Source organism: Nomascus leucogenys, chromosome 9 (assembly GCF_006542625.1).
Source record: "Nomascus leucogenys isolate Asia chromosome 9, Asia_NLE_v1, whole genome shotgun sequence".
NCBI classification, from domain to species: domain Eukaryota; kingdom Metazoa; phylum Chordata; class Mammalia; order Primates; family Hylobatidae; genus Nomascus; species Nomascus leucogenys.
This window is the reverse complement of record NC_044389.1, coordinates 70,389,017-70,416,243: the sequence shown is the minus strand read 5'-3', so window position 1 is coordinate 70,416,243 and position 27,227 is coordinate 70,389,017. Positions and strand designations below refer to the sequence as shown.

The 27,227-nt window shown below is 37.6% G+C and overlaps 1 protein-coding gene across 1 annotated transcript; it reads right to left on the bottom strand.

The window, feature by feature from the left end:
* Positions 1 to 8,555: 8,555 nt before the first annotated feature.
* On the bottom strand, positions 8,556 to 13,892 carry DSPP (dentin sialophosphoprotein). Its single transcript, XM_030818450.1, has 4 exons — positions 13,842 to 13,892; positions 12,639 to 12,722; positions 11,519 to 12,505; positions 8,556 to 11,039 (listed from the first exon to the last, which is right to left on the bottom strand). The coding sequence occupies exons 1-4, from the start codon at positions 13,890 to 13,892 to the stop codon at positions 8,556 to 8,558; spliced, it is 3,606 nt and encodes a 1,201-aa protein (XP_030674310.1).
* Between the last annotated feature and the right edge of the window lie 13,335 nt (positions 13,893 to 27,227).

Here is a 27,227-nt window from a genome sequence, read left to right as displayed (position 1 = left end):
TCTAGATTTGGACATTTCTCCATCAAACATTCCTCTGAACATAGTTATGCAAAGCAAGGAAGACCATAGGTGACAAACTTATCTATATACAAACGCTAGCATTACTGAGCTGGAATTTGCCTGTCTGATAAGTCCAGGTAAGTTTACTTACCTATCAATTGCCATTTTGTTTCAAGCCTTTCTCTTTCTAAGTGGAGAGCCTTGAATAATACTGTGGATGTGCTTTCTGATTATTTGCGTGGATTTTTTGCTTATTTTGTTTGTCCTGGATCTAGTCGGAGTGGAAAAGAGGACTGTGGTGAGAACTTTGGGTTCAACAAAATGGCTACACTCTTCTTTTACAATCCTGAAACGAAATTCAGTACCATCAACTGGCAGTTAATGACAGGTGAAGATTTGAGCTTCACTGAAAGAAAAAACTCAGAACAGGTTTTGAAGATTAGACTCTTCTCACTATTCAAAATAGCAAAAACATGGAGTCAACCTAGATGCCCATCCATGGCGGATTGGATGAAGAAAATGTGGTACATATACACCATGGAATACTATGCAGCCATAATAGAATGAAATCATGTCTTGTGCAGCAACACGCATGCATCTGGAGGCCATTATCCTAAGTGAACTAACTCAGAAACAGGAAACCAAATACCACATGTTCTCACTTGCAAGTGGTAGCTAAACATTTGGTACTCATGGACATAAAGATGGCAACAATAGAAACTGGAGGGTACTAGAGGGAGGAGAGGGGAGGGGTTGCAAAACTAACTATTGGGTACAATTGTCAGTACCTGGGTGATGGGATCGACTGTACCCCAAACCTCAGCATCACACAGTATACTCAGGTAACAAATCTGTACATGTACCCCCGAATCAAAAATAAAAGATGAAGTTATAAAAAATAAAAACCAAAATAAACTCTCTTGGAAATCTTTAAAAAAAAAAAATGTGTTATTTTAACTGTCCTTCAGACAAGCCAAAAAGGGTGAGGAGAAGAATGTCAAAATTAGAAATTGAACTTCAGAAACCCAGAGCCAAGGAAACCCCTGGGAAAGAAGACATCTACACAGTTAGTGCACAGCGACCTGGATTCCAGAGAGGACTGTTGAGTTCAGTTTAGAGATGAGAACTGCTAACTCCCACAACTTGACAATTTATGGTGGGCTTCTAGTAAAAGAATAGGATAGACAGAAGAGAGACAGAAGGTGAACCTCCGTTTACATGGAGTGTGTGAGAAATGAGAGTGAAGAAGTTGTGCCATGCTGCAGGGTTTAAGCAAGGAAAGCTGTATGCAAAACACAAGAATTCACGAAGTGGCAATGTGTTTTCAGGGTACAGATAATAATTAGCAAAAGAGAAACAGAGATGATGGGAGTGATGCAAAGTCCAACAGGTGATATTGGGTGATATTTAAAGAACAGACAGGCATCTGGGAATCCTGCCTGATTCTGAAGAACTAGCACAGGGGATCTCAACCACTGGGCCACAGACCAATACCAGTCTGTGGCTCGTTAGGAACCAGGCCGCACAGCAGGAGGTAAGTGGCAGGCAAGCAAGCATTGCTGGCTGAGCTCTGCCTCCTGTCAGATCAGCCACAGCATTAGATTCTCATAGAGTGCAAACTCTATTGTGGACTGCGCATTCGAGGGATCTAGGGTGCACTCTCCTTGTGAGAATCTAATGATAAATGTAATGGGCTTGAATCATCCTGAAACCATCCCCTCCCTTCCTCGACCCAGTCTGTGGAAAAATTGTTTTCCAAGAAACCGGTCCCAAAAAGTTGGTGCCAAAAAGTTGGGGACCAACGGACTAGCGGGATAGGCAGAGTCTTTGTTTTAACAGAAACATACGTCCTCAGAAAACAAAAATTAGCTCAGAGTGAGAGAGTAAAATATCTGCCCACCATTTATCGGACTACATTAATAGACATATATAAAGACAGCAGCAAACTGAACAGGAACTATTTCTCTTAAGGGTGTTGAAGCTATAAAGCGTCATAACAACTCCCTTTGTTGAATGACTCCTGCCTTATTAATCATTAAGAAACTTTATTTTTTTCAAAATCAAAGATTATCAGAGACTGTTGTTGTAGATTATATCGGTAAGAATGAAACACTCCATTCTTGCCTGGAGAGTCTAAGCTCCTTTGACACAGAAGCAGTCTCAATTTACAACCCAGGTGCAGAGAGATTCAGATAAGGGGTTTCTGGATACAATAGTCCATCTTCATCCTAACTTTGTACATTGCAAAGAAACAGGAGCCTGGGTCTGTTTCATAATCCAAATCCTTATCCCTGTTTTCTTTGAACCTTTCAAACACTGCTTCATTTAAATACCATCTACATTCCACTCATTCCCAAAATCCTATAATAATTCTATCTTTTCCTTTGCTGAGCCACCTCTGCTCTGGTCCACAGTCACCTTCATTGCATTGCATCCATAAAGTCAACTATATCAGATAGCAGGTTTGCTTCTGGTGTTCTTAGGCTGATTGGGCTGGGGAAATTCTCATCCCTTTACCAGAATAGTATGAAGAAGCTAGACAGAAGCCAAGTTAGAAGATCAGGTCACTCAAAAGGAATTGTTGCTTTGGGACAAAGTCCGAGTCTACTTGTTGGAATCAAGATATTAGGATAAGGCAAGAAGTAAGTGTGCCATCATGCTGTACCTGAGTGTTGGTCTGTGGCAGTCTGAGTATCTCTTGCCTTCAGGTCTGATTGGTCTCAGAATAAAAAAATGGAGTTAGAATAGCAAAGAAAGATTCAGTGGTTTCAACTGAGGAAAGTGCCAGGAAGGTAGGAACCCGCTGTTTGAGACTGAAATCCAGGAGTGTACAAAAAGACCAGTGATATAAGCCCAAGCACAGCAGTCCCTGGCCAGGGGATTTGTCTGGGTTCTCACAAAGGGAGATGCCTGGGAATTAAAATCTGCAAAGGGCAAAGAGTTTCCTGCCCACAGAGCTTTCTTAACCTCTTTGAAGAGAAAAAGACTAGGGAGGAAAATAAGGAAATAGAGTAAAGGAGAGATGGATAGAGCAGGTGGCAAAGCCCAAAATAATGGGTTTGGGAATAAGGGAAGTATCTTATGATCAAGCTCTATAAAATCAGTGCTTCATGCTAGAGTGGGAACTGGGCAAACTCAAGGAAAACAGATTGAGTCTCATGTATTGGTGATCTTTAGACTTTGCACTATTTTTCTGAGCTGCAAGACTGCCCTATAGGAATTGACTTTTTTCTTTTTTTTCTTTTTTTAATTATCCTAATTTTATTGATAAATTTGAAATATTTTCTTACATTGTTACTTTAACAACAAATGTGTCTTCAAATTAATCATCACTTCTGTGTTTTGAAGAATAGTTCTTTTGATTGTTGTGCTCTTTAAGACTTTTTAATGCATTTTCTATATTTAGTCATTTCACAAGTCTTTTTTTTCTTTTTCAGCATCTGAACCCAGGATCCCTGTTCAGAGGGTAGAGGATGGGAACACTGTGTTGTTGGTTTGTTTCATTCTCTAGAGGATTTGCTTCCAAGCAGCAGTGAATGGATCACTGTGAGAACACAATGATATTTTCATCTATGACTAAACTATTCTATTCTGTTCCTGCTCCTTTTAGGGAGAGGAAAATTGTTCCTGGTTATTTTGGTCTAAAGTTTTTCAAAACTTCCATTACAAACCATAAAGCAAGTTTGACTTCTGGGAAATTACACTTCAGTTAATAATTTTAAATGTATTTATATAGTGAAGTATAACTTTTTAAAGGTTATCTTTTTATGTAAAAAAATACAGTTTTTAAACCACAACAACAAAACCTGTCACCACATTTCCTGATTTGTGGTATGACCGACGCAGAAAGAATTCTCTGGTCAGATGGGGAGGACAAGACCACCTCTGAGAGTAAGTTTTCAGAACTTGTCTTCAGTCATCTGTGGAGTAATCTATGTAGCCATAAAGAAATCTTGAATTTCTAACAAATCCACCAGCACCATCCTGATAGCCTCTTGTTCAAGAGTGACAGTGTTTCCTTGGCTCTTTTTACTGTGGTACAGATAAATCTAGAAACGCATTCCACTGCCACTGTTCCCTGTCCGTCTACACATACATCCTTCTTTCTTTCTTTAAAATCTCTGCTTCAAAGTGGGAAAGAAACTTGAGGTTTCTAAGGGAAAAGGTGAATGTGAAAAAGTAAATATAAAATGATTACTAGCAGTAATTATTTTCTAAACCAATGGCTTTCAAACTTTTTAAAACTACAACCAACAGTAAGAAAGGCATTTTCCATCATGTTCTACTACATGTACACTTGGACATATTTGTGTGTGTACATATATAGATAGATATGATCCAGGTTCACAAAACAGTACAGATGGTACATTATGATTTTTCTTTATTCTTTTGTTTTATAAAATATTTATCATTAGTCACTAAATTGATATGATCTACTAAATGAGTGGCAACCTGCAGTTTAAAAAATATTGTTTTTGTGGGCAATATTAGCAGACAGCCTATTAATCTTTATTCCAGAAAATAACTCAAAATAAGCTTTGTTTCCTAATACCAGACTTCTTGTGTTTAAAGGATCTACTTTTGCGATGTTCTTTTGTAGTGTGTCTGCTCCATTCTCTCCCTGAAAGTCCAGAAGTCAATGTAGATGTGATTATATAAGAAAATCAAGATCATATCTTTGTTATTTCTGGTATCAGCCCTAGATTCTGAACATTCCCTGCCTCTAAATATTTCTTAAGGTAGTCTTTATAAGAACTGGCTAGAAATTGATCCGGCTTAGGCTATTGTAGGCAATATCTGCAGGGACTTTTATCGGACTGGAAATGGCTTATAAAGTGATGGAACAATAAAGGCAGATCAAATACCTTATGGCACTTCATAAAACGAAATAAAGCACACCCGTGAAAAAAAATGAAGTTGATCTGTGTGCTATGAACCAATACTTAAGGTATTTGTTAAATTGAAAAAAATAAGATGAACGCATTGTGTATAGTAGACTTCCACATGTTTTTAAAAGGGGAATGTGTGTACATAGAATATTTCTGAAAGGCTCCACAAGATACTAGTAATGGGAATTGCTTATAGGTAATAGGAAAGCGATATAGAGGGCTGGGAGTATAGAAGGGTCAAGATTTAAGATAATACTTCTGTATACCTCTTTATGGTGTTTGATTTTTTTTATTTTGTGCATATACATATATTACTTTTTCAATTAAAAATAGCTAATTTTTAAAAGAAATATTATACATGAGATTTTGTGATAGAGGGGGCATTTGCAAACTCTTTGGGATGAAGGGAATTTTCCTTGTGAGCAATTGTATAAAAGGATATTTACTTTAATAAATGGATATTTATTATAACACCGAGATTTATCTCCTTCATTTATGTATCTTGTATAGTTTACAGAGTTCCATGTCCATTGCCTGACTTAGTGTTCATAGCAACCTTTTGAAATAGTTGTGACACACACTAGAAGCAATGCTTTACAAATTAAAACAAAACAAAACAAAACAAAAAACCCTAAAATCTAAAGAAATTAAAAACCTACAACATATTCTACGGAAAGAAGTTTAGAGTCATGGCATGACTGTGATGTAGTACAAACCTGGACATTTTACACTCTTAAGAGTTACCAGGAAGTTTATGAATAGTATTTTTTTTTTAATTTGGTCGTAAGTTTTTTTTTTATTATTATTATACTTTAGGCTTCAGGGTACATGTGCACAACGTGCAGGTTTGTTACATATGTATCCGTGTGCCATGTTGTTTTGCTGCACCCATTAAGTCGTCATTTAGCATTAGGTGTATCTCCTAATGCTGTCCCTCCCCCCTCCCCCCAACCCACAACAGTCCCCGGAGTGTGATGTTCCCCTTCCTGTGTCCATGAGTTCTCATTGTTCAATTCCCACCTATGAGTGAGAACATGGGTGTTTGGTTTTTTGTCCTTGGGATAGTTTACTGAGAATGATGTTTTCCAGTTTCATCCATGTCCCTACAAAGGACATGAACTCATCATTTTTTATGGCTGCATAGTATTCCATGGTGTATATGTGCCACATTTTCTTAATCCAGTCTATCGTTGTTGGACATTTGGGTTGGTTCCAAGTCTTTGCTATTGTGAATAGTGCCGCAATAAACATACGTGTGCATGTGTCTTTATAGCAGCATGATTTATAGTCTTTTGGGTATATACCCAGTAATGGGATGGCTGGGTCAAATGGTATTTCTAGTTCTAGATCCCTGAGGAATCGCCACACTGACTTCCACAATGGTTGAACTAGTTTACAGTCCCACCAACAGTGTAAAAGTGTTCCTATTTCTCCACATCCTCTCCAGCACCTGTTGTTTCCTGACTTTTTAATGATGGCCATTCTAACTGGTGTGAGATGGTATCTCACTGTGGTTTTGATTTGCATTTCTCTGATGGCCAGTGATGATGAGCATTTTTTCATGTGTTTTTTGGCTGCATAAATGTCTTCTTTTGAGAAATGTCTGTTCGTGTCCTTTGCCCACTTTTTGATGGGGTTGTTTGTTTTTTTCTTGTAAATTTGTTTGAGTTCATTGATGAATAGTATTTTTAAAGTCTTCAACAATACTCACAATGTTGATCTCTTAACTAAAGGACACTTGCATAGAGGAGGAAGAAGGCAGAAAAATAAACCTCCTGAAACTCTTTTCATAAAATATGCCTAATATTAGAAGGTAAATGGTCAACTAACAACTGGTGGAAAATTAACATTAAAGAAGTTGCATTCATAATCTCACTCTATAGATTTTCAGCTTTGCTTTAGAACAAAGATAAAATAATTACCTCAATGGTAAAAGATGGAGATTTCAAAGCGTCACTACTAAATCTTGAAAAATACCCTTAAGGTTTATGGGTTAGGGTTATAGTATCTCCCAGTTTCCCTGGGACAATCCCAATTTATATCTCCTGTCTCCGTATAATTACTCATAACACCCTTTTCATTCTCCAAAGTGCCCTAGTTTAGATGATAAACTATATCTCCACCCTATTAAATATCAATCTCTATTCTCTATACACCTTTAAGTTTGTCATTTTCTAGAAATTGGGCTTCATCTTGGGCCTAAGAATTACCTTCATTCATGCCAAAGCTGAGTAATATATACTCAGATCGTAACTGCATATATGACTCTCAAATAAGAAAGAGAAGTTTTCCAAACCATTACCCACCAGCAGCTTTAGCTTTATTAAAGAGATTAATAGTGGGAAGGGAGACTCAGGGTCTGGTTTAGAAGTTTTGGCATGTTGAGGTTTTCAAGGGAAATGTGAACTAAGAATGACTTGGTGAGACTGATGTAAAGATAAATAATTGATACCACATAACACAGTTTGTTTGTTTGTTTGTTTGTTTGTTTGTTTGTTTGAGACGGACTCTCATTCTGTCACTAGGCTAGAGTGCAGTGGCACGATCTCAGCTTACTGCAACTTCCGCCTCCTGGATTCAAGCGATTCTCCTGCCTCAGCCTCCCAAGTAGCTGGGACTAGAGACGCGTGCCACCACTCCCAGCTAATATTTGTATTTTTAGTAGAGACGAGATTTCACCACGTTGGCCAAGATGGTCTCGATCTCTTGACCTTGTGATCCGCCCACCTCGACCTGCCAAAGTGTTGGGATACAGGCGTGAACCACCGCGCTTCTAAGTGATGCTCCTCCAGAGTCATTCATGTGTCATTTACTGGTTAACATTTAGAGAGTGGCTCCTGGGACTAAGACACTGTTCTAAGCACTGCATCAGCTTTGACAATAGTTTAAGGGACTTTGTACTAAATTTCCAGTGGTTTGTTGAGATGTATTTTTTTACATCAGATTTTAACATCAGATGCTATACATCAGATTACAGATCAGATTTTATACATCAACCCGTCTCTGAGCTCTTTCTGACTAGCAATCTTTAGAATTTCTGTGATTTATAACTACTCTATTTGATCATTAGAAAGATTATTCCCATAGCCCAGGTAGGTTGAATAGTAGCTGCAATTTTTTTTCATGTAACAAATAAATGTATTTCTTCCATAGAACAAGCAACTGAATCCAAAGCCAAGTTGGCTATCACAGTACAGCATCTTTTACTCAGCGGTAAGCAGATCACCTTCCAGAATACATAACTATGGAGACTTAAGGCAATGCCACAGGTTGCTTTTAAGATGTGTCTGCCTGCTGCATTCTCTGCAGCACATGGCACTTAAATTGAAGTTATCATGTAGTGATTACTTGAGGTTTCTGCGTGAAGTATTAAAGAATATTTTAATTGTTCTTTTATGCTTAGATTTACACTTTTAACAAAATATTTTCAGAACATGAATATTAACAGGCATGTACCAAAGGTCATGCATTCATAGTCTCTCTCTGCAGGAGTTAGGTCTTGGTTCTGAATCCAACTCTTTGACTGGATTCCCCCAGTTGTTTTTGTGGATGTTTACATACGTCTTCTGTTTATTTCTCCCCTTTCTTTACTTTCTTAGAAATCTTTTTTTCCTATCCCATTACCAAACTTTTCACAAAAGGAATCTTATGGGTTTTTCTTTTGTTCTAATCATCACTGGTTGAGTGGTTACTGTCACTGCCTTCACTGTCACTGTCACTGTCACTTCCATTGTTGTTACTGTTACCAGACTTGCTCTGGCTGTCACTCTCATCATTGCTGTCAGATGTGCTATCGCTGCTATCACTGCTGTCGCTGCTGTTGCTGCGGTCACTGCTATTGCTGCTGTCGCTGCTGTCGCTGCTGTCACTGCTGTCGCTGCTGTCGCTGCTATCGCTGCTGTCACTGCTGTCGCTGCTATCGCTGCTGTCACTGCTGTCGCTATCACTGCTGTCACTGCTGTCGCTGCTGTCGCTGCTGTCGCTGCTATTGCTGCTGTCACTGCTGTCGCTGCTATTGCTGCTGTCGCTGCTGTCGCTGCTGTCGCTGCTATTGCTGCTGTCACTGCTGTCGCTGCTATTGCTGCTGTCGCTGCTGTCGCTGCTGTCGCTGCTGTCGCTGCTATTGCTGCTGTCACTGCTGTCACTGCTTTCGCTGCTGTCACTGCTGTCGCTGCTGTCACTGCTGTCACTATTACTGCTATCACTGCTGTCACTGCTGTTGCTGCTGTCACTGCTATCGCTGCTGTCACTGCTTTCGCTGCTGTCACTGCTGTCACTGCTATCGCTGCTGTCACTGCTATCACTGCTGTCGCTGCTGTCACTGCTATTGCTGCTGTCACTGCTATTGCTGCTGTCACTGCTATCACTGCTGTCACTATCACTGCTATCACTGCTGTCACTGCTATCACTGCTGTCACTGCTATTGCTGCTGTTGCTGCTGTCACTGCTATTGCTGCTGTCACTGCTGTCACTACTATTGCTGCTGTCACTGCTATTGCTGCTGTTGCTGCTGTCACTGCTGTCACTACTATCACTGCTGTCACTATCACTGCTGTCACTGCTATCGCTGCTGTCACTACTATTACTGCTGTCACTGCTATTGCTGCTGTCACTACTATCGCTGCTGTCATTGCTATCACTGCTGTCACTGCTGTTGCTGCTGTCGCTACTATCACTGCTGTCACTATCACTGCTTTCACTACTATTGCTGCTGTCACTATTGCTGCTGTCACTACTGTCACTACTATCACTGCTGTTGCTGCTGTCACTGCTACTGCTGCTGTCACTGCTATCACTGCTGTCACTACTATCACTGCTTTTACTGCTATTGCTGCTGTCGCTGCTATCACTGTCACTACTGTCACTGCTGTTGCTGTCACTGCTGTCTGACTTACTGTCACTATCACTGCTGTCGCTATCTGATTTGCTGCTGTCTGACTTGCTGTCACTATCACTGCTGTCGCTATCTGATTTGCTGCTGTCTGACTTGCTGTCAGTGTTGTCACTATTATCACTACTGTCACTGTCACTGCTGTCACTACTATCACTACTGTCGCTGCTATCACTGCTGTCACTACTATCACTACTGTCGCTGCTATCACTGCTGTCACTACTGTCACTGCTATTGCTGCTATCACTACTATCACTGTCACTGCTATCACTGCTGTCACTGTCACTGCTATCACTACTATCACTGCTACTGTTGCTATCACTGCTGTCACTGTCACTGCTATCACTACTATCACTGCTACTGTTGCTATCACTGCTGTCACTGTCACTGCTATCACTACTATCACTGCTACTGTTGCTATCACTGCTGTCACTGTCACTGCTGTCACTACTATCACTGCTACTGTTGCTATCACTGCTGTCACTGTCACTGCTGTCACTACTATCACTGCTATTGCTGCTATCACTGCTGTCACTGTCACTGCTGTCACTACTATCACTGTCACTGCTATCACTGCTGTCACTGTTACTGCTATCACTACTGTCACTGCTACTGTTGCTATCACTGCTGTCACTGTCACTGCTGTCACTACTATCACTGCTATTGCTATCACTACTGTCACTGTCACTGCTGTCACTATCACTGTCACTGCTGTCACTACTATCACTGTCACTGCTATCTGATTTACCTTTGCCATTGTCTGATTTGTCATTGTCGTCATTCCCATTGTTACCATTGCCATTACTGTCACTATTATTAGTGTCTGACGTGCTATCACTGCCATCATCTTCTGCTCCTTTTGAGTCACTGCCGTTGCCATTATCTTTTGATTCATCAGAGTTAGAAGAAGCATCTCCCCGGCTACTGCTGTCATTATCACTTTCTGAATTAGCATCATCATTGCCATTAGATTCGTCACTGCTATTGGGATCATCTCCTTGCATGGACTTATCATCAAAATCATAACTGTCATATCCATCACTATTGCTGTCACTACCTGCATTGCTGTGTCCAACTTTATTTCCTGGTTCTGATTTTTGGCCAGGTCCTTCTATGTTGACAACCTCTCCTTGTGTCTTGACATTTCCTTTGCCCAAGATCATTCCATGTTGTCCTTTATCCTCTTTATCTTCGTTGACTTTCCCAACTTCTTTGGTAATATTTCTGTTGCCACTGCTGGGACCCTTGATTTCTATTCCCTATGGAAGGATGGTGGAAAGAATGATTACCTAGTGAATATTTGCTGCAAAATTGCATTGATCTCAGGAAGAATAACTGGGAAAAGTTGCCATAGGGATACGAGTTACATTTCTAGTACTTCACAGTTATTTGTGAAAATCTGCTTTATTCTGTAATTGAAAGCATCCTGGTGCTTAGATTCCTTAAAAATTCATCCACATTCCCTACCCAGTAGGAACTTTTGTAAACAATTACATGGGGGATCCATGATTTCACATAAGACTTTTCTAGAATTACAACTAAATTCTCAGAAATGTAAGATTTTTAAAGTTGTTCTATCTCGAAGTCTAGTAAGGACTCTAGCTTTTCCTTAAATAGTCAAGTAATGTGGATGCAAAAATACATGGATGCTTGTCATGGTTTATTTTTGTGCTAGCATCAATAGATGGAGGGGGAGAATTTAAACTGCCATTGAAAGAAATCAGCTTTACAGACTAACCTTATCTTGGCTCTTCCCAACAGCATGTGGCTCTGATTCTTTGGTGATTCCGTCTTCTACACCTTTGCTTTCTCTGTGGTTGAGCTTCTGGATGTCCTCTGTTCTTTGGCTGCCATTGTCTTCTGGAATACCAGCAGAATTCTCCTCACTCTTGGAGGTGTTGTCTCCATCAGCGTCATTATGGGGATCTTCTTTGCCTTCAGGGTCATAATATTCTTTACTATCTGAATTTTGACCTATGCTACTATCATGATCATCTTCTTTCCCGTGATCCTGGCCCTCCTGTCCCTTGCTGTTATCACTACTGTCTTTTCCATTCCCTGCTTCTTCATCTTCATCATCACCAGAACCCTCGTCTTCATCCTCATCTGCTCCATTCCCACTAGGACTCCCATTGGAATTATCCAGGCCAGCATCTTCTCCACTGCCTGGTGTTACCTCAGCCTCCTTAGTCCCATTTCTCTGGCTGTTGATCTGAGGTATTGTTTCACTTGTATTACCCTCATTTCTACAAGAATTCTGAATTATTTCATCTTCATTGTCTGTACTGTTATTGCTTCCAGCTACTTGAAGTCCATCTTCTTGGACAACAGCAGCATCCTCATTGCGACCTGCATCACCAACATCCCCACTTTGGGTATTCTTATCAGTATTTCCATTAGTGTTGCTTCTGTCTGTGGCTCCGGCATTGTCAATGATGCTTACTTGTCCCTGGATGCCATTTGCTGTGGTTTTTTCTTCTTTCCCGTGTATTCCGTCATGACCATATGTTTCTGCTTTTCCTGTGTCCTCATTCCAGCCCTCAATATTCACCTCTTCGTTTGCTAATGTGGAATATGTAGAAAAACTCTTCACTCCTAATTCTGCCCACTCAGAGCCATTCCCTTCTCCCTTGTGACCATCTTGGGTATTCTCTTGCCTTCCTCTATCACCTTCATGCACGGGGACACCACTTTCTTTGATGGTGCCACTGGCATTTAACTCATCCTGAAAAGGAAACAATTCAATCAATTATAAGTATCAATGATCTTGAAGGAAAGCAAATTGCATTCTTGGGGAAGTTAATGGAATGTAGCAACTAAGAAATAGGAAATAAAATGAAATATATTACATCCTATACCTGTACTGACACATTTGATCTTGCCAGGAGATGCAAATTCACGGATTTTTCTACATGTCTCTCCAGTGGTTTGCTTTGTGGAACCTGCCAAGTAGAAAATCCTGGCTATTGAAAAGGTTCTTATCTGTGAATATGTGCGTGAGCATACACACACACACACAAACACACACACACAATTCTTCCCTCCATGAAGAAGAAAGGTTTAACACAAAGGCCAAAGTATGATCTAATCAGAGAAAAGAGAAATGGCTTCTTACAGGGCTTGTGTAGAATTTAAACTGGGCACATGGATATTTTTCACTGTGGTATTACCAATTTTATGGACGTGTTAGATCAGCCCACTTATCTCAACTGTAGAAGGAAAGAGTCTTGTAGAAAGACGAGGGGATAGACCTCTGGTGTTTCAGTACCAAAAGCCTCTTGCACTAGCACAAACCTGCTCTAAGTGTAATCCTGATGAAAACTCTTAAGAAAACAGGAGGCATAACCAGAGCCTGCACAGAAGCAAAATCAAGTATTACGCTGGTATACTTCTGTGCTCTGAAGAGCACATTTGAAATGCTTGAGAACATTTGCAACTACATAAATACCAAATGCTTGGTATTATGAAAGCATATGAAAATGTTAAACATGATGGCTGGCTAGTAAAATTATAAATGGTTGAGTTTTCTCAATTTTTTATTGGTATTTATCATATATTCCAAATTTTCCACAGTGACCACATAAATAATAACTCTGAGTGAAACATTAGTTTCCTATATGTTGAAAAAAAATCTACTTTTTCTTATTATTCTTTCTTGGAAACTTCCTAAACAGCACAGACTTTGTTCATATTAGAATGAAATTCACAGAGTATGAAGCAAAGATGGACAAAGTCTCCATGACTTCTGGGCATTCAGAGTAAATTAATCTGAATAAATGTTTTAAATAATAATAATCCTTCAGACAAGAGATGAGTTTCTATAGAAGAATGAGATGATGAGTTGGAGTGGTTTTGTTGAAACCTCACAGATATCACATAAAGCCCTTGGTGCAAGTCTAAATGTTTAGACTCAGCCTGTTAAAAAAAATATTAAGGAAACATATATACACACACATGCATGCACACACACACGCATGCACACACACACACTACATTTTGTATTAATGTTAGGTTAAAAGAGATAACAAAGTGAAGAGGTTTTCTAAGAAAGGCATACTTACTGGAATGGCCCATGATACTGCCCAAATGCAAAAATATGTAATTATCTTCATTTTCTTTAGGAATAATAATAATCAATGGCTGTATAAAAAAGGAAGAGCACAAAATTACTTATAAAGTAAAGGGATAATCGTAGTACTATATTATTTTGATATGCAAGCGTTTGCCCTTTTCCTGGACAAGAAGCATGTATCTAACATGAGAAGACATTCCAGAACATACCTGGTGTGGTTATGGGGGCATCACCAGGCTCAGCACTAATGTAGCTTCCTAGATTTTTTTCTGCCTGTGCCAATGAAGGAAAACAGCCATATAGGTACAAAGGGCATAGCTGTAACTTTGTTCTTCTGCAATTCTTGGATGTAAAAACATCTATTTCTCTTCTGAATAGCTTTAATCAAGTATTAACTAATTCTGCTGAAATTGTGCTTAAAAGATAAAACACTTGTCATCCTTACTCCAAATCTATAGAATTGTGCTATACCAGACTTTAAGAGAAAAAAATTACTAACATGAGGGAGACTACGCTAGTGGAAATAATACGGGGTTTGTATTCAGAGACCTGGGTTCAAATGTTACCCCTGCTACTTGCTGTGTAAGCTTGAGAAATTTAAGTAGGTTTATTATCCCTCCTCCTGGAATAATAACAAAACCTGTATCTCAGGATTATCCTGAAGTTTGGCAGAAGTATCTCTGAGAAGCCCTCTCTGACTCCACTTCAAAGGGTATTTGGTATCTCTTTCCTTTTTATATCAAGTAATTTTGCACATCTCACTGGTAACGCAATGCACTGTTTAAAATTGCCTAGTTACTTATGTGTTGCCCTGATTTACTGTAAGCTCCTGAGGCCCAGGAGAGTGTCTGGGTGATTATTGTATTCTAATGCAAAGCACAGAAAAAGACATTTTCTGAATGTTGTTGATAAATATTTATGACTATAAGCAATATCTAGCATTGCTTCCGGCACTTTGCAATTTTCGAATAAAGGACAGCAATTATTATATGGGACTTCTAAAATCAGGATTCTTCATCCCTGTTAGAATTCAAATTTAGAAGTGGTCTAATATATGTTTCTGATAAGTTGGAATAGACATTTTATAATCTGTGTGAGCAAGAATATTAATTTATATTGCAAGTTGGATTTCTTGATGTAATGATGCCATTACCGTAGAGAGTTTTACTCCTATTTCATGAACTCCCACCAGATGTATAGATTATAATGCTGCATGTCATAAAATGGCTTTGATTGAATTTAATGGTGATAGTGAAAACATAATAAAACTTCACTGAATGTCAACTGTCATGAGAATTATTGGCGTTTTCTCACAGGAGAGATGACACGGTTCCAGAGCTACTGAGGGGGAAAAAAGTGCTCACTCTTTTAGCTGTTCAACAGAAATCCAAGAACAGCTAGAGCTCCTTCTGAAATGCCATAGATTCAAGTGAGGCTGAGGTGACACCAGGACAAGTATCGTGCAGAGCTCTGGGGCACAAATGTTGAAGGCCAGCCGTTTACTAAGCCACAGTTATCCTGTACTTTGCAGTCCCAAGCCTAATCATTACATAGTTCTGCAGAAGGCCCATCTGCACTGTGATTTGGAAGAGCCACAGCATACTGGAACGGTACCTGCAGCCAAGGCCAGAGTGATGTGTGTCCAGTTTCTGAGCTACAGTTCAGAAATTTGACCACTACACCTCTCTTTCAGCTCCACTCCAGAACAATTCCATAATGGTTATCACCATTTCCAAGGCAGGTGAATGACTCCAAAGACTACTATAAAAATGGCCCAGGTGATCTCAGCATGAAACAGAGACTTCAGAATTTGTGAACCTCCATCAGATTATTTCATTTATTGTTACTAATGAAATGAGATTTAGCTTCATTTCATTTAGCAATTAGATTTGGCATCATTAGTGATTGCTAAATTTCATTTCATGTGGGACAATAAATAATAAGTAATAGTAAGTAATAAAATACTAAAAAGCAAAGCCTAATTAAAGCCTTGTTTGAAAGCCCAAGGTGGATTTTTTGAAATCTGAGTTATCTCATTTTTTATCAAAACTAATCAAAGTGCCCAGAGAGTTAATTGTCAAATTTCCACCTCAGTTGGCCAATTTTTCAGTACGAGGTCTTTCTTCTTCCCAATCTATCTCTTCCTTAGGTCATAATTGTCCGTTATCTTTTATACATACTATCAATATGACAAGTCAAAAAGGAAGCAAACAATCTAATTGTTAAGGGGTATTTGCTTCTTAAAATCAAACTGGCTTCATCTTTGAAATTCAAAGTTCTTTCTAAATGAATCAGTTGGTTCTGACTAAAAAGGATATTTCATCTTACCTTAAAAGACTTCAAAAGGATTTTGAAAATCCAGAATTTCTTATCTTTCTCTTTGAAGACTGAAAGTGGCCCACTGTCCTGGACTTTTGCATGACAATTTTGTACTTGCCGAAATTTAAACTCAGTTTGATAATTTTCTCAACCAATCACTGTTTAGGATCCCTGATATGGGGTTATAAAGTGTCATCGTGTCTATGAAGCACGTAATAACCTCCCCACTTCCTTCACTTGGTGATGTGTATTTGCTCACTGAACCGTTCGGTTCCAAAAGGACTAGACTTACTTTCACTTAATTAAACAGCTCCTGTGAGGCTGTTTCACATCTTAAATATAGAGAATCAGTGTAACATACCTGAAAAGAGCCACTTAAACTCTGTCACCCTGACATTTCTTGTCTTACCAAGGTTGGCAATCTAAGAAAACTCTAGGTTTCTTTAGTAAATATGACTGCCTATTTAAGACCCCTATCATTCTTGAGGTAGGTATTAAAGTTTCTGTGCTATAATTCAAGAAACTGTCCACATGCAGCAGCCTCGACGTTGCCTGAGGCATCTTTAACAATCTATAAACAGTAACTCCCCTGAAATCTCTCTGATTTAACTGAAATAAGCAGTGACATAAAAGCTTAAAAATCTATCAGTTGAGTATTCAAACTACATTTCAAAAACAGATATTCAAAATATCAAAAGTAGCAAGATGTCCAAAGGTGCATAAAGACAACAGATTTAGCTGTCCATTATCTCTCAATTATCTGTGTTAGCTGCAGAATGTAAAATAGAAAACTAGACTTTATGTCTAATAAGTCTTGCAACATGAGTGCACCATTCTCTTGAACCCTAGATGTACTATAATGCAGGTAATCCCCAAACTATTTCTTCAATTCATGCATTCAAAAACTTGACAGTCTTTCTCTATATACTTGTTTAGAATTTTCAGGAATATGCCAATTTTCGTGTTACAATGTTAAAGAAAGTGAAACACATAAGACCACTAACGCTATATCACTATGCAACAGTGGTATCTCCAGAAACTATATATACAAAAAGATATGGTATTTATGTACAGCATAAAGCTTTATATGTAGGGAAAAAGTAAGGTTAAAAGGAAGTGAATTGAATGGAAAGGAAATTTGCCTTGAAGCTGTTTTCATAGCGAATACTTTGTTTTTATTCATATAGCATATTTACTTGGGCAGATTAAAGGGCCTAAGAACTTTTAACAAGGCTCGAGTCACTTATGGGAGTGACACCCTTACCTACACACACATTCATCAGTGGAGGTTGGTGAACTAAACCTGCCTTTCTTTTCCTTAATTTGAATTAACATGAATTATGGTCAGAGATTTCAATAGCTGTCTATTAATAATTGAAAGAAAAACATAATGGATATACAAGCTTTAAACAGAAGTATCATCCAACTTGATCTAATTGACATTTACAGACAACTTCATCCAACAACAGAAGAATAAACATTCTTTTCAAGTGTACCTGGACCATTTACCAAGACAGAAGGTAGTCTGAGCCCCAAAATGAATCTCAATAAATTTAAAAGAATTCAAGTCATACAAATTATGTTTACTGATCACAATGGAAGGCAATTAGAAATCAATAACAAAAGGATCCCGGAAAACCACAAGTATTTTAAGGCTAAGTGGAACACTCATAAATAGTCAATGGGTGAAAGAAGAAACCAAAAGGGAAATTCAAAATATATGGGATGACTGAAAATGAAAGCATAGCATATCAAAATCTGTGGGATGTCACTAAAGCAGTTATTTAGGATGAAATTATAGCACTAAATAACCATATATGAAGAGAAGAAGTTTCAAAACAATGACCTCATTTTCCACCAAAGAAGGAAAAATTAAGTTCTAAGTATGTAGAGAAAAGGAAATAATAAAGATCAGAACTGAAATTAATTAAATAGAAAACAGAAAAACAATAGAGAAAGTCAGTGAAACCAAAGCTGATTCTTCGAGAAGTTCAATAAAATTTAGAAGATTCTTTCCAGACTAATGAGGGAAATAAAGGAGAAGACACAAATTAGCAATATCAGGAATGAGAGAAATGACAGCGCTACAGATTTTATAGACATTCTATAAATATTCTATAAGGGATAATAAGGAAATACTAGGAACATCTTTATGTTAATAAATTAACAACTTAGACAAAGTGGATAGATTCCTTAAAACCAACAAAGCTCACTCAAGGAAAAATAGATAACTTCAATTGCCCCGTATCTATTAAAGAAATTAAATTCATAGTTTAAAACTTGCCCAGAGAGAAAACTTTGGGCCCAGATGGTTTTACTTGAGAGGCATTGGCTGTTCAGTGGTAGAATTCTTGCTGCCCAAATGGTTTCACTGACAAATTCTATGACGTATTTAAGGAAGATATCATTCCAATCCTGCACAAACTCCTCCAGAAAATTGAGAAGGAGAAAATACTTCACAGCTCATTATATGATGCCAACATTATCCCATACCAAAACAAAAATGTTATAAGCATATACTACTACTGACCTATATCCATCTTAAATGTTAACACAAAATTTTTAAATATAATGTTAGTGAATCAAACCCAATCATACGCTTTTAAAAGATAATACATGATGAGCAAGTAAAATTTATTCCAGGTGTGCAAGGCCGACTTAACATTTAAAAATTAAACAATATGGCTGGCGCAGTGGCTCACGCTTGTAATCCCAGCACTTTGGGAGGCCGAGGTGGACGGATCACGAGGTCAGGAGATTGAGACCATCCTGGCTAACACGGTGAAACCCCGTCTCTACTAAAAACACAAAAAATTAGCCGGGCGTGGTGGCAGGCACCTGTAGTACCAGCTACTCGGTAGGCTGAGGCTGGAGAATGGCGTGAACCTGGGATGCGGAGCTTGCAGTGAGCCGAGATCACACCACTGCACTCCAGCCTGGACGACAGAACGAGACTCCATCTCAAAAAAAAAAAAAAAAAAGCAATTTAATTCACCATATTAACAAAGACAGAAAACCACATAATCTCATTGGCAAAGAAGAACATTTCAAAAATCCAACATTCACTTCTGATTTTTAAAATCTCACTAGGCAAATAAAACACATTTCAAAAATCGACCATTCATTTCTGATTTTAAAAATCTCATGAGGCAAAGAAGAAACATTTCAAAAATCCAACATTCACTTCTGATTTTAAACACCTCTTTAGGTGGCTGGGCGCAGTAGCTCACCTGTAATCCTAGCACTTTGGGAGGCTGAGGTGGGCGAATAACTTGAGGTCAAGAGTTCAAGACCAGCCTGGCCAACATGATGAAACCCCATCTCTACTAAAAATACAAAAAAAAAAAAAAACATTAGCTGGGCGCAGTGGCAGATGCCTGTAATCCCAGAAACTTGGGAGGCTGAGGCATGAGAATTGCTTGAACCCAGGAGGCGGAGATTGCAGCGAGCCGAGATCACACCACTGCACTCCATCCTGGGTGACAGAGCGAGACTCCATCTCAAAAAAAAAAAAAAACTCATTAGGCAAATAAAATACATTTCAAAAATCCAACGTTCACTTCTGATTTTTAAAATCTCATTAAGCAAAGAAGAAACATTTCAAAAATCCAACATTCAGTTCTGATTTAAAAAATAAACAAAAGCTCTCGCTATTTAAGAATAGAAGGGAACTTCTTCAACCTGATAAAAGTCATCTTTTGGTGCAAAAGTAATTGTGTTTTTTGCAATTACTTTTTTTTATATATACTTTAAGTTTTAGGGTACATGTGCACAATGTGCAGGTTAGTTACATATGTATTCATGTGCCATGTTGGTGTGCTGCACCCATTAACTCGTCATTTAACATTAGGTATATCTCCTAATGCTATCCCTTCCCCCTCCCCCCACCCCACAACAGGCCCCAGTGTGTGATGTTCCCCTTCCTGTGTTCATGTGTTCTCATTGTTCAATTCCCACCTATGAGTGAGAATATGCGGTGTTTGGTTTTTTGTCCTTGCGATAGTTTGCTGAGAATGATGGTTTCCAGCATCATCCATGTCCCTACAAAGGACATGAACTCATCCTTTTTTATGGCTGCATAGTATTCCATGGTGTATATGTGCCACATTTTCTTAATCCAGTCTATCATTGTTGGACATTTGGGTTAGTTCCAAGTCTTTGCTATTGTGAATAGTGCCGCAATAAGTTTTATGACAAACCCACAGCCAATATCATATTGAATGAATGGGCAATTACTTTTAATGGCAAAACCACACTTACTTTTGCACCAACCTAATAACATCATACTTAATGCTTACCTACTGAACGCTTTCCCCCAATATCAGAAGCAAGGCAAATATATCTGCTCTCACCATTTCTATTCAATATTGTTCTTGAGTTTCTAAGAAAGAAAAGAAATAAAAGGCATTCAGATTGGAAAAGAAGAAGTTAAATCGTCTTTATTTTGCGGACAATATGATCATCTATGTAGAGAATCCAACTGAATATACAAAAAGGTTACTAGAACTAATAAGTGAGTTAAGTAAGGTTATAGGATATGATATCAATAATAAAAAATTTCTATTTGCTAGCAATTAACAAGCAAAAATTTAAATTAAAAACGATAAATTTATAGTTCCATCAACAGTACAATATGTAGTGATAAATCTGAAGACTTGAACATTGAAAAACTGCAAATATTGCTGAGAGAAGTTAAAGACTGTTTAAATAAATCAAGATCTATACCATAATAATGGGTCAAAAGACTCAGTACTAAGATGTCAAGTCTCCAAAAATTTATCTATAGATTCAGTACAATGCCAATTAAAATCCATGAAGAAATTTGGAAAGTTATTCCAAAATTCTTATGGAAATACAAGGGAATTAGAATAGCCAAAGTAATTTTTCAAAAGGGAAAGAGGGCTCATTGGGTTAGGTTAGACTCACTCAGGTTTTCCTTTAAGGTCAATTGATTAGTAAATTTAATTACATCTGCCTAATCACTTTTGCTACATAATAAGACATAACCATGGAAATGATATCTCATTATATTTACAGGTTTCACTCCCACTCAAAGGGAGGGGATTATATAAGGGTGAGGGTCATTGGGAGTTATCTTAAAATTCTACTTACCACACATTTTAATCTATAGTGACAGAAAATAGATCAGTGGATGCCTGAGGTCAAGGCGGAAGGAGTGGGAGGAAGGAGTTATAAAGGACCACAAGGAAACTTGAATGGAGACTTTTCACTGTCTTGATTGTGGTGATGGTTTCATGGCTGTTTACCTACAACAAAACTTATCAAATTGTACAGTTTAAATATGCGCAGTTTCTTGTGCATCTCAGTATTCATATCTCAGTAAAGCTGGTTTTTAAAAAAAGAAGTAATTAACCCATTTCTGCCAGCCCCATTTCAAATCCTGTAAATTGAGAAGTTAATACTAAGGCTTAATAGTAAGGAATTGCCAAAAGGAAACATAAACCCCAATTTGTTGTGGAAAGTGAACAATTACCTAAAATTAAAGATCAGAACTCAGAAATCTACCTCAATTTAGTAACTAAATAAGTTCTTTAAAAACCCTTAATTAGAATCAATTACTCTGTTCCTAAGGAAAGAATTTGAAATTGAACCTTCACCTACTTAGCTATTCTATTACCATGATTTTGAACCATTTGCCTTCTTGTTTTGTTCAATTTGGATGAACATCACTGAGCCAAATAGCAAAACTAAGGCAAGAATAATAATAGCAGCATAGCCACAGAGGATCATCCAACTCAGATTACTTTAAATTGGTGCAAGACCTGTTCACAAAACCAGTAGAAGGCATTTGAGTAGAAGTTCACTGCATATGCAGATTTACAACATCCCTGCTGGGTGTCTTTGACTGGTGGAAGTTTAAAAGGCAAAAATCTTCAATTCAATTTCTCAATATTGGATTAATGACACTGCAATTCAGAAGACAGATACAATATTAATTTGGGAAATAAGAGTAACATTTAAATTGGGGGATTTTTAGTAAAGCAGACTTTCCTTCATGATATGGATGGGTCTCATCCAGCCAGCCGAAGGTCTGAATAAAACAAAAGACTGATCTCCCTCAGGCAAGGAGGAATTCTTCAACAGCCAGTTTTGAACTTGAACCACAACATCAGCTCTTCCCTAGGCCTCCAGTCTATCTGCTCATTCTGCAAGTTTTGGGCTTACCAGCCTCAAAAACCAAGTGCGGGAACTCTAAACAATCCTCTCTATGTATATACATGCGTCCAATTGGTTCTGCTTCTCAAGAGAACCTAGAATAATATATTCACCAAGTCCAAGTCCTGTGCTTGGCATAAACTTTCTTAGAATTGTTGGAAAGTGATATATTTTAAATTAAACCCCAAAACTTTGATACGTTATTTTATTCAGTATTATAAGTAAATTACTAATCTTTGGTAAAAACAGAAGTTTAATGGTTCCCGTTCTTACTCACATCGTGGGCGTTGAGCCTCCTAATAGACTCATTTGTCACCAGTCTCTGTTTCTGCCTATCCCAAATCTCCCATATAAATACCAAAAAAAACTTTCTAAAATCAAATCTAATTATGGCACTACTTTGATTCAAACTTTTCAGTAGTTGTTTAGTCTGGCTTTGAACTTCTCAAATGATCCAGACTCAGCTTGGGCCACTCACTCTCCTTTGAGAACTCATAGAACTTGAAGCACAATCTTTTCTGGGAATATCACAGAGATGCAGGCCTGAGAAATAGCCAGCATCTGATTAACAGGTGTCCTGTATATACAAGAGGTGTCCTGTACTAAATGATTTTGTCCTGAGTCCTATATTGACTTTGCCAGGATGCCTTAAATGTCCTGTATTCAGTTTTTTTCCAACAACTACAAAAAGTTTGTAGTTAGTTTTCTGCCACAGTTATTGGTACTTGAATCTTAAATGGTAACACTAGCTAAAAAGTCATACCTCCACAAATAAAAATCTGGACAATCCTTTAAGATTCCTCTTGCAGGCTTGGTTGAGGACAGACCAAAAGGGGGAACTGAAAATTAAAGTACTTATTTTTCATATTCAAAAGAGGAAGACTGTCCTTTGGCTAATGTCCCAACTCATGAACAAATAACCACCATTAATTAGCAGTAACAGATCTGTACACATGCTCTGAAAACCAGCCAATCAGTAACTTCCTTGCACCAGTAACTGTTTCCAAAAGTTAGGAAATCAATGGCCCAAGCTCTGGAAATCAGCTAATCATGACTATGCCTCTAGACAACAGCCAATCAGTAAATGCCTTACTCCAGTGACCGTATTAAAACATCTGAAAGTCCATCAATCCCTGAGCACTCCCACTCCTGAAAGTCCACCAATCCCTGAATGTCTGGCTTCCCTAACCAACAATTTGGAAAGACTGTGTCTTGCTGCAGATCTACCTTGTAGGCAAAGGGAAAGTTCACCTTTTTTACATCAGATGCTGAGTTCAATTTATTGCTAGTTGGTCTTTCAACATTTCATCCCCCGTTTATGATTAGCTATGAGTTCTGATTTGTGAGTGACATACTATTGTTACTGTTAGGTTATCAAATTCAGTCCTTTCAATTCAAGTGGTGGCTGCTCTTTATTTGAATTTGTGTATCTTTGAACATCAAAATGCCAAAATGTAAGTGTAAATTTTGTAGTAAATTTTCTGAACAGTGGATATTTATTAAATGAGGGAAAAAATCCTCTGGAAACTATTAATATTTGTGCAGTTCCAAATTGTTCATTTAGTATAAAAAATTATGAAAAGTCAGATATAAACCAACAGATGCTAACTAAACATAAGAGATACATGATTTCATCAACTACTACCAAAAATGTGAGAAAATAATAAATTTTTAAGATAAATTCAGATAAGGAAGATAAACTAATCACAGCAGAAGTTTTGATGGCTTTTCTTAGTTCAGGCTGATATAACAAAATACCATAAACTGGGTGGTTTATCAACAACAGAAATTTATTTCTTATAGTTCTAGGGCTGGGATGCCCAAGATCAAGGAAATGGCAGATTTAGTGTCTGGTGAGAACTCCCTTCCTCACAGGTGGCCCCTTCTTGCTAAGTCTTCACATGGTGAAAGGGGCAATCAAGCGCCTTCGTTCAGGGCTCTTTTGAAAGGGAACTAATCCCACTGCAAGCAAAGCATCACCTAATAACCTTCTAAAGACACCGTCCCTTAATTACTATTGCATTAAAGATTAGGTTTCCACATATGAATTTTGCAGGGGGACACAAACATTCAGACCATAGCATATCTCACATAAACTATGTGAGATACTGTTCTATTCATCATGCTAGTTGTTGCCTAAACATCTTGTTTTTTTCATTGTATTATTGTTTTATAGGCCTTGTTGGATTTATGCTTTAAGGAGGTTCTATTTTGGTATATTTTGATGTTTTGTTTCAAGATTCAGAACTCCTTTTAACATTTCTTGTAGTGCAGGCTTGGTGGTGGCAATTTCTCTCAGCATTTGTTTGTCTGAAAAAGACTTTATCTCTCCATTTATGAAGCTTAGTTTTGCTGGATACAAAATTCTTGATTAAAAATTATTTTGGTTAAGGAAGCCAAAGGTAGGAACCCAATCCCTTTTGGCCTGTAAGATTTCTGCTGAGAAATTAACTGTTAATCTGATAAATTTTCCCTTATAGGTTACCTGATGATTTTGTCTCACAGCTCTTTGGATTCTTTCCTTTGTCTTGACTTTAGATAACCTGATGACTATGTGCCTAGGTGATGGAATTTCCCAGGAGTTCTTTGAGCTTCTTGTATTTGTATGTCTAGATCTCTAGCAAGGCCAGGGACATTTTCTTCAATTATTTTCTCAAATAATTTTTCCAAACTTTTAGATTTATCTTCTTCCTCAGGAACACCAATTGTTCTTAGGTTTAACCATTTAACACAATCTCAAATTTTTTGGAGATTTGTTCATTTTTGTAATTCCTTTTTTTTTGTCTGATTAGATTAATTCAAAAGCCTTGTCTTTGAGCTCTGAAGTTCTTTTTTTCTACTTGTTCTAGTCTATTGTTGAAACTTTCCACTGCATCTTGTATTTCTCTAAGTGTGTCTTTCATTTCCAGAAGTTGTGATTGATTTTTTTAGGATATCTATTTCTCTGGATAATTTTTTATCCATATCTTGTATTTTTTATTTCTTTAAGTTGATTTTCACCTTTCTCTGGTATCTCCTTGAGTAGCTTAATAATCAACCTTCTGAATTCTTTATCTGGCAATCCAGAGATTTCTTCTTGGTTTGAATTCATTTTTGAGGAGCTAGTGTGATCTTTGAGGATATTATACAACCTGTTTTGTCATATCACCATAATCACTTTTCTGGCTTCTTCTCATTTGGGTAGATTAGTTCTTAAATTGTTCTTGAATTTATTTTTGATTGGACTGTGGTTTTTTTTTGGGAGGGGGTTGTTGTTGTTTTTCCCCTCTTAAGGATCAGATTTAATGTTTATTTTAGCCTAACATGATTGTTGGTGCTTGTAAGGATGAAGTCTTTATATGAGAACCTTAGTTACAGAGAGTCTTTGTGCACTGGTTTTCCCAGATGCTGGATGTTGTCGTTATATTTTTGGTGTGTGGGTGAGTTCACTGTCTCCTATGTAGTTGGCAGGTCATCAAGACAGAAAGTCAACAAAGAAACAATGAACTTAAACTATACCCTAGAACAAATGAACTTAACAGATATTTATAGAACATTCTACCCAACAACTGCAGAATGCACATTTTTTTCATCAGCACTTAGAACCTTCTCCAAGATAGCCTATATGACAGACCACAAAACAAGACTCAATAAATTTAAGAAAATCGAAATCATATCAAGTATCCTCTTAGACTACAGTGGAATAAAACTGGATATTAACTCCAAAAAGAATCCTCAAAAATAGACAAATACATGGAAATTAAATAATCTGCTCTTGAATGATCTTTGGGTCAACAATGAAATCAAGATGGAAATTTTAAAATCTTTAAGCTAAACGATAATAATGATACAACTTATCAAAACCTTTGGGATATAGCAAAAGCGGTGTTAAGAGGAACGTTCATAGCATTAAATACCTACATCAAAAAGTCTGAAAGAGCACAAATAGCCAATCTAAGGTGACACTTCAAAGAACTAGAGAAAGAAAACAAATCAAACCCAGCATGAGAAAAGAAATAACAAAATCAGGACAGAATTAAATGAAATTTAAACAACAACAAGAAAAATATATAAAAGATAAATGAAACAAAAAGCTGGTTCTTGGAAAAGATAAACAAAATGGATAGACCATTAATGAGAATAACCGAGAAAAGAAGAGAGAAGATCCAAACAAACTGAATTAGAAATGAAATGAGAGATATTACAACTGATACCACAGAAATAAAAGATCATTTAAGGCTTCTGTGAACACCTTATGTGCACAAACTAGAAAATCTAGAGATGTATAAATTCTTGGAAATATACAACCCTCCTAGATTAAATCTGGAAGAAATAGAAACTCTGAACAGACCAATAACAAGTAGCAAGATTAAAAAAGTAATTTAAAAAATGCCAAGAAAAAAAGTCCATGACCAGATGGATTCACAGTTGAATTCTATCAGACATTCAAAGAAGAATTAGTACCAAAAATACTGAAACTACTGCAAAAGATGAAGAAAGAAGGAATCCTTCCTAAATCATTCTATGAAGCCAGTATCACCCTACTACCTAAACCAGGAAACGACATAACAAAAAAAAAAGGAAACTACAGGCAAGTATTTCTGATGAACATAGATGCAAAAATCCTTAAAACACTTGCTAACCAAATCAATCAACAGCATATCAGAAAGATAACACATCATGATCAAGTGAGTTTCATACCAGGGATTCAGGGATGGTTTAACACACACAAGTCAATAAATGGGATGCATAACATAAACAGAAGTAAAAACAAAAACCATATGATCATCTCAATAGATGCAGAAAATGGATTTGACAAAATCCAGCACTGCTTTATGATAAAAACCCTCAGCAAAATTGCCATAGAAGGAACATACCTCAAGGTAATAAAAGCGACCTA